The sequence below is a fragment of the Helicoverpa zea genome, chromosome 20 (assembly GCF_022581195.2).
Source record: "Helicoverpa zea isolate HzStark_Cry1AcR chromosome 20, ilHelZeax1.1, whole genome shotgun sequence".
NCBI classification, from domain to species: Eukaryota; Metazoa; Arthropoda; class Insecta; order Lepidoptera; family Noctuidae; genus Helicoverpa; species Helicoverpa zea.
In genome coordinates, this window is record NC_061471.1 from 4,089,757 (window position 1) to 4,106,519 (window position 16,763).

The 16,763-nt window shown below is 37.3% G+C and overlaps 1 protein-coding gene across 2 annotated transcripts in view; it reads right to left on the reverse strand.

Annotated features, from left to right (window-relative positions):
- Window positions 1-16,763, reverse strand: part of LOC124639935 (zinc finger protein 541) — a 244,759-nt gene that overhangs the window by 59,448 nt on the left and 168,548 nt on the right. For both annotated transcript variants that reach the window (XM_047177447.1, XM_047177446.1), the window contains 2 exons: window positions 8,864-9,068; window positions 905-1,009 (listed from right to left, as the gene is read on the reverse strand). In XM_047177447.1, the coding sequence (XP_047033403.1) occupies window positions 905-1,009; window positions 8,864-9,068 (310 nt within the window). The remainder of the gene's footprint in view (window positions 1-904; window positions 1,010-8,863; window positions 9,069-16,763) is intronic.

Below are 16,763 nucleotides of genomic sequence, written 5' to 3' on the forward strand. Positions count from 1 at the left end.
TAAAAAAAATATTTTAGTGTTAGATAGGTAGTTTTATTGAAGAAGAAGTTATTCTACTTTTTTTTAAATTTATTTAGTCTTTTGGTCCGGGTGCACAAATTATAGTATCTACCTAGCAGAAATCGCTGGTGGAAGCTAGCTAGCTGGCATTTTAATATGAGACAAATATCAAAGCAGTTAATAATTATTTCATTTACCTTAATTTCATGCGCAGCAGAGAAATAAGTCAAAGGGAGTTGAAGTACGCTATTCAAGCTTTGAAACGTTGTACCTACATAAGTACATATATATGTGCTTAACATATAATAACGTATCCCAGACGTCTCCGCTTTGACATAATTTGCATTCGCTAATGTATTATGTAGTATATATGTTGTATGCAAATTAATTGCACTTTATCCCAAATCAGATAGGGCTATATGCCTTCATTGTTGCGCTGCGTCAATAATTAGCTATGTAGGGTAGTAATACGAAGAATCATTATCGTCTCAAAGGAGATCTTATTGCTTAATTGGCTATTATTATGATTGATTTGCTATCTGATTAGTCTTCATTAATTAGTAATATTATTAAGTACGTCTACAGAGCTTGGAAATTATTTAAAGTTCGAATCATAGACCAAAACCATTTCAGTCTGTGGACTAATTCATGACTACTTAATTGCATTTTCATTCAAAAGTTCGTTTTATTTTTAAGTCTATACTAGCCAATTTTGTCTAGATGAAAAGATACAACTTTTTACTGTGTCGAAATACAGTGATCAATGTCTAAAAAAGACACAATAATATCTTTTAAAAAAATCGTCTATTAACGTCACACCAACCTCTATTTCAAGCCACTGCCAGTCAATACTTGAACTTCCTTCGGCTTACGTTATACTTAAGTCTAAAGATTACAAACTTACCGTTATCATGGTCCGGTAGCGGTAAACTATCGGAGGCGTCGGACGCGAGCGCCAGGTCCGGTGACGAGGACCCTAGCAGTGCTGACAGACCACCATGCTCACCATCTGAAAGAATAGGGCATTATAACTGGGAAAAAGGGTAGTGTAGTATTTTAAGGAAAGGTAAATAAGGAGGAGTCAATGCTCATTCATCTCCAACTATAATTTTCTTTTAGTTTCTAATAATGGGATGTTTAAATGCTGTGAAAGAATACTCTTTATCTAAAGATTATTTCATGTTTCGAGTGATGGTTAAAATTCATTTTGTTGCTTTGGATGATTAGAACCATGAGTAGGTGTACGTTATTTGCAATTTTTCCTTATTAAATAAAACTCTTTTAAAACTACTTGAAGATTTTTTTATTACTCTGTTTACGTCATTTATTAAGACACATAGTCAAAATATACACTCACACTAGACACGACACATTCATCTCCTAGCCCAAATAACTGTGTTATTTACATACTCGGAGTATCCCAACGACAGTTTACATAGGTTTATTACATAAATTACTACAGGGAGCCTAAAATTAATCTAGTTAATTATAATCTCAAGTAAACATAACGAATAGCTTTCACTTAGAACTAAATTAAATTTGTAACTCGAGTATATCATGAAGTTGCCGTTATTTGTGTAATTTATCTAGGCATGTGTGTTGAGGTTTTGTGTTTACAGTCTAAATACTACTGATAAGAATATTAGCAACTGTGAATTCCAGAATACATTGGTAATACTAAATATGTTTTTCAGTGAATGTTTTACTTAATTGTAACCTGTCTTACAAATTAAGAATTGAACATTTTTATTATTAAGTAAACCGTTAAAATGACTTACTTAACTGATTAGCTCACAATAAAGTAGACAAACTACATTAAACTTTAAGACAACGTTTATTACAGCAAAACTGTTGCCCGCAGTAATATCAAAAGTATCTGATAGCAAACTAATTGTTTTAAGACTGCCAGCGAGCGAACAGGAGAGCTCTCAAAACTTGTGCTGCTTCGAATCCCTATAAATTATTTATGGCAGTTGAGCAATTTCCTTATTCCCTGATGTACGGCGCCTCCCTAATTACGTAGGTCTGAAGTACCTCTTAGATGTCATACTCGATTGTTCTATTAACGAGACTACTGTTTAATTCCGCCCTAATTTAATATTTTCGTTACGTCAGACTTGAGAGACTCGGAGTAATTATAAAATGGCGGCTGATTGTTAGCAGTGACATACTTGGACTTTAAACTAAGTACAATCATGTTGAATGTAAAAACTAAACAAAATATGCTAATATTTTAAAAGGGACGCACACAATTTGTACTCTCGCATTTTTATGTCAACAAAATCGAATCCTTTCTAAACAAGTAATCAAGAACAATAATAAAAGGCAGAAAAGGGTATTGTTCAATCAATCATACTTCCCAAAATTCTGTAATATGGCGGCAGTAAAAAGGTTGTGGATTCTGTAGGCACGTTTCAGTTATCATCTTGTTTATTCGCGACCAAATGTGGGACATAATAAAACGCCAAGTGACGCGCGAAGGGTGCAATAAACGCCCGGTGCTCCCCACGGCTTCAATTTCAAGAATATTTTTCTTCATGCAACATAATCTTGAATTATGATTCGTTTACATTTGGTTATTTTGTGTGCTCGCCGCATACGAATAAGGTTAGGATGCGAATTTTAAATTGCGCGGAAAAGTTTTTTAATTTGCGTATGAAATGTAATCGAATGTTATCAACTTTAAGGGAGGGTTTATTTACTCGTGTAAGTAAGGCGGGGTCAATGTAGCGTGAGCATTTTGTACGTTGTTTTAACCCAAAATCGTTAACAACAGGCAACATTTTAATAAATAATATTTGTTTAATAAATAACGGTCACCCAGTGCAGGCTATACAAAGCATAATTGAGAGCGGACCCAAGAAATCCAACTAATTAGAAATTCATTGTCAGAAAACAAGTACACTCGGGGGCAGAATAGTTGAGTACGACTGAATAGTTAGCGATATTTCGGTTGGAATGGTCAATATTAATTACAAAGTGAGACAACAGGGCCCAGCGGCCGCAGCGCTTCTACAAATTTATCCAGCTAAATTAAATGACACTAAGTAAATAGGGAGTGCAAATTGGTAGCAGTCTATTGTGGCCCAAGTGGCACTGCGACCAGTTGGCGACTTAGTTTTCGGTAGTAAGTCAACTCGAGAACGGTATTACTTCATTTGCAACTTTATGGTACCGCATTTCCTTGCGTGAGACCGAGGGTTCCGCTTCCCCGCTTGTTTTATTAAGCAAAAAAACTTTGAAATGGTTTTCTTAAAATTATGATCCAGTCGCGCTCCTTTAGTCGTGAAGTAGTGAGGGGAAAATGGCATAAACAACGAGCACTAGAGTGAAACTGACTCGTGTTATATTTTCGTCCAATAAAACGCCAATTTAATTGGTGATGTTGTTTTTAATTAACGTTGAGGGCAACTGTCGGTTGTTTGTGATACGCTTCGTGTTTTTATGTGCTCACTGTTGTTTTGCGGAACTATGATTTTTATTTCATTATGTAAGTGTTAGCGGTTGATGTTTAATTTTACAAATATATTGTGTAGAGTAGTACCTATGATTAAAAAATATAACAAAAGGTTTTGTGAAACTAAATTTTGTTTAATGCATGGAAGAATTAACAATGAATTGAATGACACGATAGCTGTTTAAGCATATTTAATAACAGCGACCCACATCAAAATGTCACTTTATCGATAATCTGGAGCTGTACTAAATTGTGCGATCAATCATAAAGTTGAGTCATAAATAATATCTTTGATGTGAATAAATAACATTTCACTAATAGATGAGCAACGAAACAGATCAGTTTATAGATAGTCTGAGTCCCAAGAGACTGAATAACTTTGTGAGTTGCTGATATCATTCCCCAAGTGGACAACCTCGCCACAAGACCACTCAGGAAATGTTGATAGACAAGTTAGTTACGATTTTTTAACTTTAATGGCGTCCGAGTGTACTTTTGGTGTGGACAGAGATGACAAGAAAATAGTGCCCATTTCTCAATAATAAAACTTTTGTTTCTGACGTTGAAAACATATACCAAATAGACATAGAAAAGACACAACAAGTGCTATATTTTTTTGGAAGTCGTTTAAATTGCACACTATTTCTAACCCCTAACCTATCAATGAAGTTGAACGAAATAGAATGTGCAGGCAGATGTTAAAACGTTTGCCTTCGAAAAAAGAAAACCAACGAGAGTATTCGGTCGGATAGCACTCCGATATCCGATCCGATTCACTGGTTCCGATAAGATTGTATCGCGGGAAGGCTCGGTTTGCCGTTTCATATTGTTTAAGTTTCACCATCGGATAAGGAGTCACATGGTCTAAGTTATCTTGGCCTTAAATATTGATAATTATATTGAAAAAACTGACAAGATAGACTGCGATGACCGTTGACCTAGTTAAATGTTATTCTCGTAAACTGATTTTTAGATTTCATGTTTTCAGTTGGTCGTAGTTATGCAGAAACGTTCCAACCCACAAGTCACCCGAAATCGAGTTATTGTGATTGAACAGCCTAAAATTTAGCATATGGTTATCTAAACTCAATATAATTCAACAATAAAACCTCTAGTACCTTTACTAGTTAGAATAAAAAAGAATACAACTGAAACGCGTAAATGCTTATATCTCAAATTCAAGTTTAATTTGAGATATAAGCATTTACGCGTACAGTGGGTTGGAACGTTTCTGCATAACTACGTCCAGTTGTTCAATGGATAGAAAGCTTTGACTATCCTGTAATATCTGATTTATAATATCCTTTCGTCACTTTTTCTGCAGTTTTTTTCAATGCGTTCTTTTCGTAGCCAAGTTGAAGTTTGACTTTGTAGACGTTAATTAAAAAGAACAAACCCACTCCATAATATGTAGTTCTACGAAACAGAGTGTCATACTTCAAGGCTTATTTTGAGCGCCTATTAAAATGAGCTCAATTAGAAATGCTTCCAAGTGGTCTCAAGTTAAATGTCTTCTAAATTACAATGTTGGATCACGACTGCTCTTTTATGTCCCGCTCTTGAGTTTGTCCTCTGTTATAATAAAGCAATAAATAAAAGGTATATTTGGTGCTGTTTTATGAAGCTTTTAATCTAGACTTTAAACAAAAACTCCGTTGTCTGGGGTATATTTAAATAGCCTCCATTTGTTGAGCATGAATTGAATAAGCAAGACCTATCACTAAAAAATGAAATGATGGATGGCATGTTAATAACGCTGTAACTAAACATATGAGAACATATTTGCTAGTTCAAGCACAACAATATACACAACAATCCGCTCAATATAACTTCGTAGAGACACAAATCATGACATGCAAATAGTTACCAAAGACATTATTTAGAAATTTCCAAACAGACTCAAAATAGAGTCTATGTTAGTACGTCAGATAGGCCTAGCATCTGCCTCCAATATATTATAACATTTATTAACAAAGTTATATGAGGGTTCGTGTTTGTCGTAAAATTTAATAGAAACAGCCCCACGTGAATTTATGTGGAGTAGAATGTGGGTCGATCGGGATCCACTACTAATTTTGAAGTATGTAGCTTAAAATCTGGGCGGAACTAAATATTCGTTATGTAGCCGTAATTTCATAAAAGAAGAATTTATAGGCTTATTTTTTTGCGGTAATAGCAGTCTTAATTTGTGAATGATTATACTACTATACTGTGCTGATTTTGTAAGGGAAGCGTGTTTTGTGGCCGTGCCGTATATAATATGACACAAAAACTTATCCCGATTTTCATGCGATCTTGGCGGGAATGTAAGCAACGTCTCCTTATTCATTAAAAAGTCACTTGCAGTTTACAAATATTGTCGTTGGCAAAGATATGCTTTCAATTTAAAAGTACGAGCTGTAAGTAAAACTCTTAGTTTATGAGACAAAATAAGTCTCATGATGCAGTGCTGTGTAAAATACGGACCGTGGACTACATTGAGGAGGGAAATATGTAAATACATGGAAATAATGTGCATGTAATTTTGCGCCCTACTTCGTGAGTCATTCAAGGTCAGCCAATAAAAATACGGCAATGTTATGATTTTCCGGACAGTAAAACAGGGTGAATACTAAAGGGTAATATGTGTGAAAATTGATACGTAAAACACAATTTGAGTCAAATTGTTTCTTCGATTAGGACGATTTTATTGTTAAGATGGTTTTAAAGTGCAGAGAAATTGCAGTACCCAGCTAAATTAAATAACCAAATAACTAAAGTTATTTCTGCAACATATATCGTATTTGCGGAGTAATCCACAGTCATCTAACGTCGAACCAGTGACTCGGCAGATACAATTTTCAAAAGTGACAATTCATCTTTGTAAGTGCTTGTTGCTCCGATACTCGGCTCGGATGAAATATGCAAAAACTACCACTTATTCATATTGCAGATAGCTTACTGCTGCTCGCTTTTTTATTGTTCTCCCTTGCTGAGGTTGTGTTTAAGGAAAATAATGTTGTTTTTCTATTTTTTATCCACGACTCTTTTATAGAGGAGTGATAAGTTGATTGTGTTCGAGGCGCTCTGGTTTTGTTTACTTCAAATGTCAAATGTTCGGCATAATTTATTGGTGTCTAGTCAAATATTTCAACGAAAACAACAATGAAAACTTTTATGAATAAAAGCAGCGAATAGACTAGACAAGCTGAAAATAATGTAAACAATGAGAAGAAAACAAAAAAATCAAAATAACTTCGAATTCTTAATTTGAATTCACCCTTGATCTCACATTCTCCAAAAAGGATCAAGCTTGCCTCAAGGGTGACGTTACAAAAAAAGAATGACAACACGGAATCTCTGGAACTCATAACCTTTACTCTGCGTAATTAAAAGAGTAACAATTTCAAAATATCCTTCCCGGTGCGCGTTCCTGTTTTAAAGTACCTATATTTTAAATACGGTAGAAGTTATAGAATGTCAAAAAGTTTGTTCAAAGCACAAAGGGATAATGAACTTGTTTACCGTATGTTAATTAAATACTCTCTAAGGGATTGGCTAATGGAATTCTCGAATATTTACCTACAAGGGTTCGCGGTGATGGAACACGCTGTTATGAAACTTGCCACCTATTTTAGTTTCCCAATAGTAAGTATTGCTGACAGCGAATTTGCCACTTTATGCCCACTTAATGCTGTTTCGTAATTTGATAAGTAATGGTAGTTCGTATCTATCGTGCCATTGTTTAATGACGATAGATTTATTTCGTAAAGAGTCTCGATTATCAACTAAGGAGATTGTGGCGTTTACAAAAATATTATTTGGTCAAGATTTTTTTAAACAGATAACTTGGCTATAATACAGGACTTCATTTAAAAAATAAAGTAAGTATCAACTCCACGTTTAACTTAGAAAGTATACAAACTGTTTTAAACAGCGCAGCGCTACTTGAGCTTTAATCTTCTTTTTCTTTGTAATAAAATAATAACTACTAGATAATTGAAATGCACAACTGTAAAATGTAACAATTTACGAACTCAATAATAGAAGTGAAATTTCCATCGTTCGCTTAAGAAGATCTAATTCAATTAGGAGCCTTCAGGCTTCGTTTGCATGAGTTTGCATTTTTAAGCAAAATCGAGACACTTCTCAAGTGAATTTTGACAAGTTGATGTCCTGCAATGGCAGCCTCCCTCGGGGCTAATGGGGGCAGGAGACGAACTAGATAATTTGAATTTGGAAGCTAGCAAATTATGTTAGCTTTGATCTTGAACAAAAATACGAATGAAAGAAAAGTATGTACCTACCTACTGAGTAAATACACCTATAGCGATGTGTGAAATAAGTACCTATAAATACAAACTCATTTTGTGGTAAAATTATTGTCTAAATTTCTAGACCGTGACATTATAAATTACAACGTAGTTCTAGCATAACTATAAATAATAACACAAACACTAAAAGTTGCCAGTGATAAAATCAAATCGAAACTTGAAGTTTATTTTCAAATCTACAATAGGTATTCTTGTATCGGATTTCTCAAATTAATTGAAAGCATATCTCCGAAGTAGATTTACAGCTGGCAACAAATAAATGATTTCTCATAGCTTTACTTAATATTCACTGTAGCTCGGCGAATATTGGTTTTGTAAATGAACAGAAGCACTTTTGTTCCAACAAGACTTATTTTATTTAACTGTGTGTCTAGTGAATTAATGCGCCCACTAAATAATGTTTGCGTTTTAAGATTTTATCTTTTTGAATATTGTTTTAGTGTTTTATTACGTTTGAAAAGCTGTGCTATTTATAACGGCAAATATGATTATTACGGCGATAATGATTATGATATTTATGATTTCAAAATTAATGTAGTTTTAAGTATTTTCACTCAAGAGGTAGATATTTGTTTTTATAATTATGATTCTATTGTCAAAAAGCTAATAATTTTCCTTGTGATCAATGGATATGAATTCATAGCACCATGTGTCTTTGCAATAGCAAAATCACAAATTGAAACTAAATTTTCTTTATTTCCCTTCCCTACGGCACGAAAATCGTAAAATCTACATAAACTAGTGATGTACAACACTCGCAAGATTTAAATGAGTCGATAACAAATGACGGAGCGATGTCCAAGCGCGCTGCTTCCAGCCAGTTTCGAATGCAAAACTCGATATTTGAAATTCAAAATAACCGACGAAGCATTCCGGGTTTCGAGTCGTGGAATACCGCTCATGATTCTTCGCGTAAAATAAAATATCTGGAACGTTGTAGCGAAGTCTGAATGCCAATTTTGTTGACTGTAATTCAAATTTTTATGCGAAACCAAATGTAGGATAATGTATTTTACACATCTGGGTGCTCAATTGCATCTGTATGAACAGATTTGTTCCACGCCTTATTTTAGAGCGATTTCTTTGTACTAACCGATATCGCTGGCGTTTAGGAAGTCTGCGAGGAGCTCGGGTTCATGGCAGGCGATGGCAAGGCGGTTGTCGTGGAATCTGGCGGTGTCGCCGGGGCCTGCCTCGCGCAACTGTAGCGCCACTGAGCCCTCGCCACCCACCGACGCGCTGTACATGACCACGGCTCGCGGCGCGAACGTCGGCAGCGGCAGCCGCGCTGTCTGCACCTGGCGACAAATTCATAGTAATTAGTAACTTGGTACATTTAAAAAAGGCTGAGGTTCAATATTTTTTTTACAATACCTAAGTTGGCTTACTTCAAAAGCATTTATTTAAGATATAAGGAACTTCATCTATAGCGGCTTCGTAAATGACCCATGATCATAGTTTCTTACACCCACATCTATAAACGAGATTATCATTTACTTATCACAATAAGCAAAATCGAATTACATAAAACCGTTGACATGCATTTGACAGGCGACATTCATGTCGGGGAAACCATTTGCCGTATAATATAATGTATCACACGGTAACAAGGCTCGTGTAATTTCGCACGTCGTTCGGATACATCAAAAGCGTATCCATCATAATCCAAAACACATAATGATGAGCCGTGGGAGGAGGCCTTTGCTTGCTACAGAACTCTATGAGTGAATAGTTGGTACTTACATGTCGCGAGTTTCGAACAGTAGTTTTAATTGTTTAGCATCAAACTAGTTGTTTATAGGATCGTTTGTTTCTTGTTTAGGAGATTTTGTAATTTCGTTTTATTGTATGTACAATTACTTGGTAGCTCATTATGATTGAAGCGATTAGGTACCTTACAGGAGCCTACCTAATCTTACAGGAGCTGACCATGGAACTATGTTGAGCTAAGCTAGCTAAACATGTGTTTAAAACAATAGTTTTAAGGAATATGGTAAAAGTTAACGTAGGTTATTATTATGAGTGTGTGTTGTATTTTCTCTAAACGTATCAGCTGCTTTCGAAATATTTACCAAACCTGAGAATATTACGTGTATAACGACTTCACACAAGATGCAAAAGGCAGCTAAGAATTAGTGTACCCAACCCATTGTCAAGTCTGAACCAGATCTTGAAATAAGTCACTCAAATTACGCCAAATAGTACAATACAGCGTTTTGTTCCAACTTCAACTACTTACCTCCCTCTTACATGGCGGGCAACAATAAATAGTGGCTGGCGAGTAATTATTGGCGCGCATTGTTCATTGCCGGCGAGCAACGACAACCGAGATTATAATGCGATTAAACTGGAGGGCGCCCCGTAATGGAATAATACAACGTAACACTACCACTTGTCAATAAATTGAGTTTTTGTTTCAGAAAACAACGCTTTTGTTTAACAGGCTTTTGTTTAAGGGAAATATTATTTTGTGGATAGTTATTGTAGTTTTCATTTATACAGTAATTTTCTTGCTAAAAGATTTTTCGTGCTTTTATAGACGTAAATAATAAAAAATATATTTTTTTTATTTGTTCCCATAGTTTGGTACTTATATCCTAAAATCGTACAAGTATACCAGAGCATATAACTTTGATATTCAAAGCTTAGGTAAAGTTTAATTGCAGTGGGAGGACGGATCGCGGATTTCAATTTCAGTATCAATTAATTTGACTAGCTAGGCCCGCTGGTTCGCTCGCACTAGGCAGATTCATTAATATTCATCTACGAATTGTAAGTGTCCATTTTCCTTAACAAAAAAAATAAAGAATTACGTTAGTATTAATGTCACAAAATAACAAGGCTTCATTAAGCCATAACTTTTTAAAAAGAAGAAAGTTATCTAATTTTGAAATACTATTTTTACATTAGATACTATTAGGTATAGTTACAATATCATGGACGAGTAAAGTGGCAGCTTATAGTTCTAACGCCTACGCATAGTATACCTAGTTAAATAAACACAAAAATGGCATGAGTAAGAAATTCAGTTTCAAATTCAAATTTTGACGAACTGGAATTGGCAAGGCGATAATTTTTTGCTCTCATGGCATTCTTGCTTCGTTAAGCCAGCTACAGACGTCGACCACTTTTAAAAAATAAAGTCCACTGGACACGTTTTGAAACCGGCATCGAGAAGAAAGATTTTAGTAAGGCATTTTAGAAATAAAGAACGAACATGACGCATTTTCTAAATTGTTTACTTTCAATATCGAAGTAATTTATAAAAGGTTGCCTGCAATATCCCACTGCAAGATAAAGGCTTCCCCGCTTAACTAGGTACATAAGTTAAGTTAAACTCGTATTAAATACTTCATGTTGCGGACCTTCTTTAAGCTCGGGGGGCCGCGGAGTAAAGCCCGCCGGGTCGCGACTCCCCTGTACCTTGCCAACTATTTAAGTACTTATTAAATTCTCACTTTACTATCTCGAGGTGCAATCCTTGCGTAAAAATAAATAAGTAGTTGGATTGTAGGATCGTTCATGATACCTCTTATTAAGTTTCAAGTTGTTCTGACATTTAAAAAAAAATGAGACGTTTGTACCTGCCTAGTTATTATTTTTGTGTTGGTTCTTGTGAAGACAATTTTAGAACTCCTTATATAGCGTCGTAAATGTTTCTTCATTAATTAATCCAATCCATCCAATCAATAAACCAAGATAATATCCATTACGACTAAACTTCCATTTACATCCAGCACATCCAACCTACAGAACCGCAGAAAGTTTGTCAAAATTGATACAACATGCCATAAATTCAAGACGAATGAACCCTAACATAATTACGATACATTGTAGGGCCCCGGGCCCCAGGGCCCCAGGTATGGCCCTGATTACGTCACGATTGTGTCCCATTAGGCAGTAATGACACTTTAAATATGTTATGCGACTTGCAATACCTCTTATTAACGTGTTATGAACTCGCTTTATACAATTAATTATGGGTGAAACGGATTTTTAGATTTTAATTACAGTTGAGAGGAAGTTCGGAAGGTAAATTAGAGAGAACAGGTATTAGGGTAAATTTGAGGATTTTTGTTGTGAGTTTAAGGAAAGAGAAGGCATGTATCTATAATAAGATAATTTGAGTTTTGAATTTCTTGAAACAAAGGTATTGTAATTCGAATAGCTTTATAAGAGTGTACGTAAAATATCATGTTCCAATTGATTTATTAATCGCACAACTACTCATTACACATTACACAACTACTTATTGCCATTCATGCAATAATCGGCACCTCAATGTCGCAAACCGCATTTCAATACCACAATTTTAGTCTACATAACAATAAGTTCGTACCTTCCTACAACCATACCGGCAGAAAATACCCATACTTCCAACATTAAATTCCAGAAAATTAAACCAGTTACGTTCCACCGTTAAATCCTGAGACGTTTACTTACGTTTTACTGAGAAATTAACACGTCATTTCGTTCTCCGTATAAATAGTGCACAGCTTAAGGCGTCATTATGTGGCGTCTAATTAGAGCTCCCATCGCGCCAGCCAATGAGGCGCCTATTATCAACTGTTTACTGAGAGTAATAACGCCAGGGGGAATGGCGTGATTGATTGACGATTGTTACCCTACGGTGGCGTGGGGGTAACAGTCGTTTTTTTAGTGTTAATTTTTGTACTAATACTAGGCATTCCTCTAGGCGAGATATAAATTGTAAAGGTGGAAATCGCGGCGTGATTGATATTTGTTAGGTACACTACGGTGATGTGCGGGTAATAGTCGTTTTTTTAATGTTGAAGTATGAAATAATCGATCGAATTCTTACCAAGTTAAGATATTAGGTAGTCACTATATGTCTTAGGTGCATTTAGATTAGGTAAAGGTAATCTTTGTCTGATTCATATATTACTATTAACCAGATTAATTGCTATTTAAAACATTAATTTATTTGAAACAATACAATAAAATTCTAAACGGCACACAATCAGGGTGAAAGCCGTAGTTGTCGTCTATGAGAGCGCTATTTACGTTCACCGCAACTCAGTCCCGTGGGCTAACAGGCCTGCTGATTACGGTACAATTATACGCTGTTGGCCGGTAAATAAACACATAATAGTCCGGATGAGCAATTTGACCGACACCGTATTATGTATATTTAGATACGAAAGTTTGTTCCGTTTGATGTTATTGAAACTGGTGTTTGATGACTTTCAATGGCGATGTTATATTTGTTGGTTTGCGAGAGAGTACAGTAATTAAACAGGATAATAAATCTGTAAACAGTGAATAAACTACAACTTTTACTCCGCCATTCTCACCTAAATTTATATCACAAACGGAAATCTCTATAAGCCTTGGAAGTATTATCTATCGCGGACTAGTTACGTAATTTACTGTATAATCCCAGTGATTAATCCCTTATAGTTTCTGTAATCTGCACTACATACCCACTCAACGAAACTTAGCAAAATTTATAATTGGTAAATCAAGTCAACTGACTATTCAATTATTGGCACAGATATAATTTGTACATTAGTAACAGGTACTCAAATTTTCTGAACTATAATAGACTCACTGAATAATAAAACTGTTAATTCACTTTCGAAGTCCAATCCAATATTCAAATACGAGAAATCACGACCCGTAGAAATTCCAGAGATTTTAGAAGATCGAATTTCGTTGTTCATAAAGGCTACTAAGTGCTGCGACCGTGAGAGCTTCAAAGAAAATAATGTATCTCATATCGCGATTTGGGTCAAGAGCGAACACTAATCTCGCTTAAGATTTGCGCATTCGTGTGATGACTGCCGCCGACTCGACTCATTTGTTCCTGTTACGTGTTAAGGCATGATATTACCAGGAATCGCGTGAGTGATTAACCGTGTGTATTGTGAGTAAATGGCTCGGCCGACAATGCGTGTGCTCACCCTCCCTGACCTGTTTTTCTCCGTAATGACAGGACGTTTGGGGGCTCCTTCTTATTAGACTAGATGTTAATTAATATATTGCGTTACTGTGTTTTGGGTCTAAATGACGTGCGGAAATTATCACGGGCGGCGGGTGCCTAAGTACTTGTTTTACGTTTTTGTTTTTTTGTACCTTGCTGTATTTTTGAGATGAATGAGTTTAGGTTTTCTTTTTATGTCTTATCATTGAATGGAATACTACAACAGACTGTTAGTAACTTATTGTATATTATGTAAACAATGTGTGCTATCGCGGTTTCCAAACCAATAACTAACAATAATCTTAAATCAAACACATATTCTGTTTCTCTCCTATATTGCTTTTCACTATAAAGAAAAACCGAGTATATCGCCACAGCTAAATCCCACTTCCTCTACTCTAGACATAAAATCCTGACGTTTACGAGAACTAGGCATCAACTAGACAAGCTCTGCAAAAAACCGTCCAAAAATCCACAGTATAAAATATAGACAGATATTTTTATGGGCAGTAAAGCTGGCGTGTAAAATTGTTAGATACGGGGCCCTGACGATTCATCCCTCAGGCGCCCCTCATGTGTTTGACGTATCAATTCCTGTGTGACGAGCTGAATTAAAATAAAAATGTTCAATTGTAAAACATAGCTCGTCTATCGGTCGTTTTATAGACAATTGTTGGCTGTTTTTGATGTTGCTTAGGGTTAAAGATATTGACGGGTCAAAAACACTTAAAGACTGGTGTATCTTAAGTTATACGTACCTAGTCATTAAGAGATAAATATAGTTACGAGGTCGGCAAGGACACGTAGGTGTAATAATTAAGGTCACAGATATTGATGTTTTTGGATCGGAAAAATTTGACATACAATGGGCGATACATACACGTAGAGAAAGATACAAACTCTCGTGGCACAATGACAGTCGCTCGGAGAATCCACCAGTGTGAAAAGGCATTATAGGGTGACAAATTACAATTATAATGACAAGTTCTAATTCATCATCATCATCATCTCAGCCATAGGACGTCCACTGCTGAACATAGGCCTCCCCCTTTGATCTCCACAGATACCTGTTGGAAGCGACCTGCATCCAGCGTCTTCCGGCGACCTTTATAAGGTCGTCTGTCCACCTCGTTGGTGGACGTCCTACGCTGCGCTTGCTAGTCCGTGGTCTCCACTCCAGCACTTTTCGGCCCCATCTGCCATCTGCTCTGCGAGCAATATGGCCTGCCCATTGCCACTTCAACTTGCTAATCCGGTGGGCTATATCGGTGACTTTGGTTCGTCTACGGATCTCCTCGTTTCGGATTCGATCACGTAGAGAAACTCCGAGCATATCCCTCTCCATAGCTCGTTGAGCGACTTTGAGCTTTGAGATGAGGCCGATAGTGAGAGACCACGTTTCGGTGCCGTAAGTCATCACTGGTAACACACATTGGTTGAAGACTTTCGTCTTGAGGCACTGAGGTATGTCGGACGAAAAGACATTGCGTAGTTTCCCGAACGCTGCCCAGCCGAGTTGGATTCGGCGGTTGACCTCTTTCTCGAAGTTGGACCTACCTAATTGGACTACTTGTCCTAGGTAGATATATGAGTCAACAACTTCGAGTACCGAGCTTCCAACAGAGACTGGGGTGGGCTGAACATGGACATTTGACATAATTTTCGTCTTGTCCATGTTCATTTTCAGGCCCACCCGTTGTGAAACTCGGTCGAGGCCCTCGAGCATCATACTGAGTTCCTCCATCGACTTTGCCATGACTACGATGTCGTCGGCAAACCGAAGGTGAGTGATGTATTCGCCGTTGATGTTGATGCCAAGTCCTTGCCATTCCAGGAGCTTGAAGGCGTCTTCCATTGCGGCAGTAAACAGTTTCGGGGAGATTACGTCCCCCTGTCTTACGCCTCTTCTCAATGGAATCGGCTTCGTGCTATGCTCCTGTACTCGGACCGACATGGTGGCGTTATTATACAAACACTTCAACACCTCGATGTACCGATAGTCAATATGGCATCGTTGGAGTGACTCAAGTACCGCCCATGTTTCCACCGAATCAAAGGCTTTCTCATAGTCCACAAACGCTAAGCATAATGGCAAGTTATACTCCTCGGTCTTCTGTATAACTTGCCGCAGCGTATGGATGTGGTCTATGGTACTAAAGCCTCTTCGGAAACCGGCTTGTTCGGGAGGCTGGAAGTCATCAAGCCTGTGCTCGAGACGGTTCGTGATAACCCTTGAAAACAGCTTATAAACATGGCTTAGAAGTGTGATGGGTCTGTAGTTCTTCAATAGGCTGTTGTCACCTTTTTTGAAGAACAACACCACCACACCCCTGCTCCATGCTTCAGGCGTTTTGCCCTCGGACAGGACGCAGTTAAAGAGCTTCTGGAGGACTTTAAGTGCCGGTGTTCCACCCGCTCTCAGAAGCTCTGAAGTGATTCCGTCCTCACCCGGCGCCTTGTTGTTCTTAAGCTGCTTCAGGGCCATCCTAATCTCGTACAGACTGATGTCCGGGATATCTTCGGTATAATGTCGGGACAGCTTGGCTCTTGGATCTCCTGCCAAGCTGTCAACGGACTTTGCGACCGAAGTGTATAACTGTCCATAGAACCTCTCGATCTCGCCTAAAACCTCTGCCTTGGTCGACGCTATGCTGCCATCCTCCCGTTTCAGCTTAGTCATCTGGCTTTGCCCAATAGACTTGTCCTTTGCGAACACTTTGGAGCCTTGGTTTCGCTGTATGGTCTCTTTAACACGATTCGTATTAAAGAGACGCAGATCGTGTCGCAAGGATTTGGATATTCGTCTATTGAGCTGCCTATATGACTTCGCATCATGGAAAGACTGCAACTGTAGCAAGCGTCGTTCAGCCATGAGGTTTAAGGTTTGCTCGGTTAGTTTTTAAGGCCTATTTTTACGGCAGGGTCTAAAAAACTTAGACCCTACCGTGCGGACAGTTTCCACTAGTCCGTCGTTGATCTCGTCCACTGACACTAAGTTCTCAAGGCAAGCAAAGCGATTAGAGAGCTCGAGTTGAAAGCTTTCCGGGTT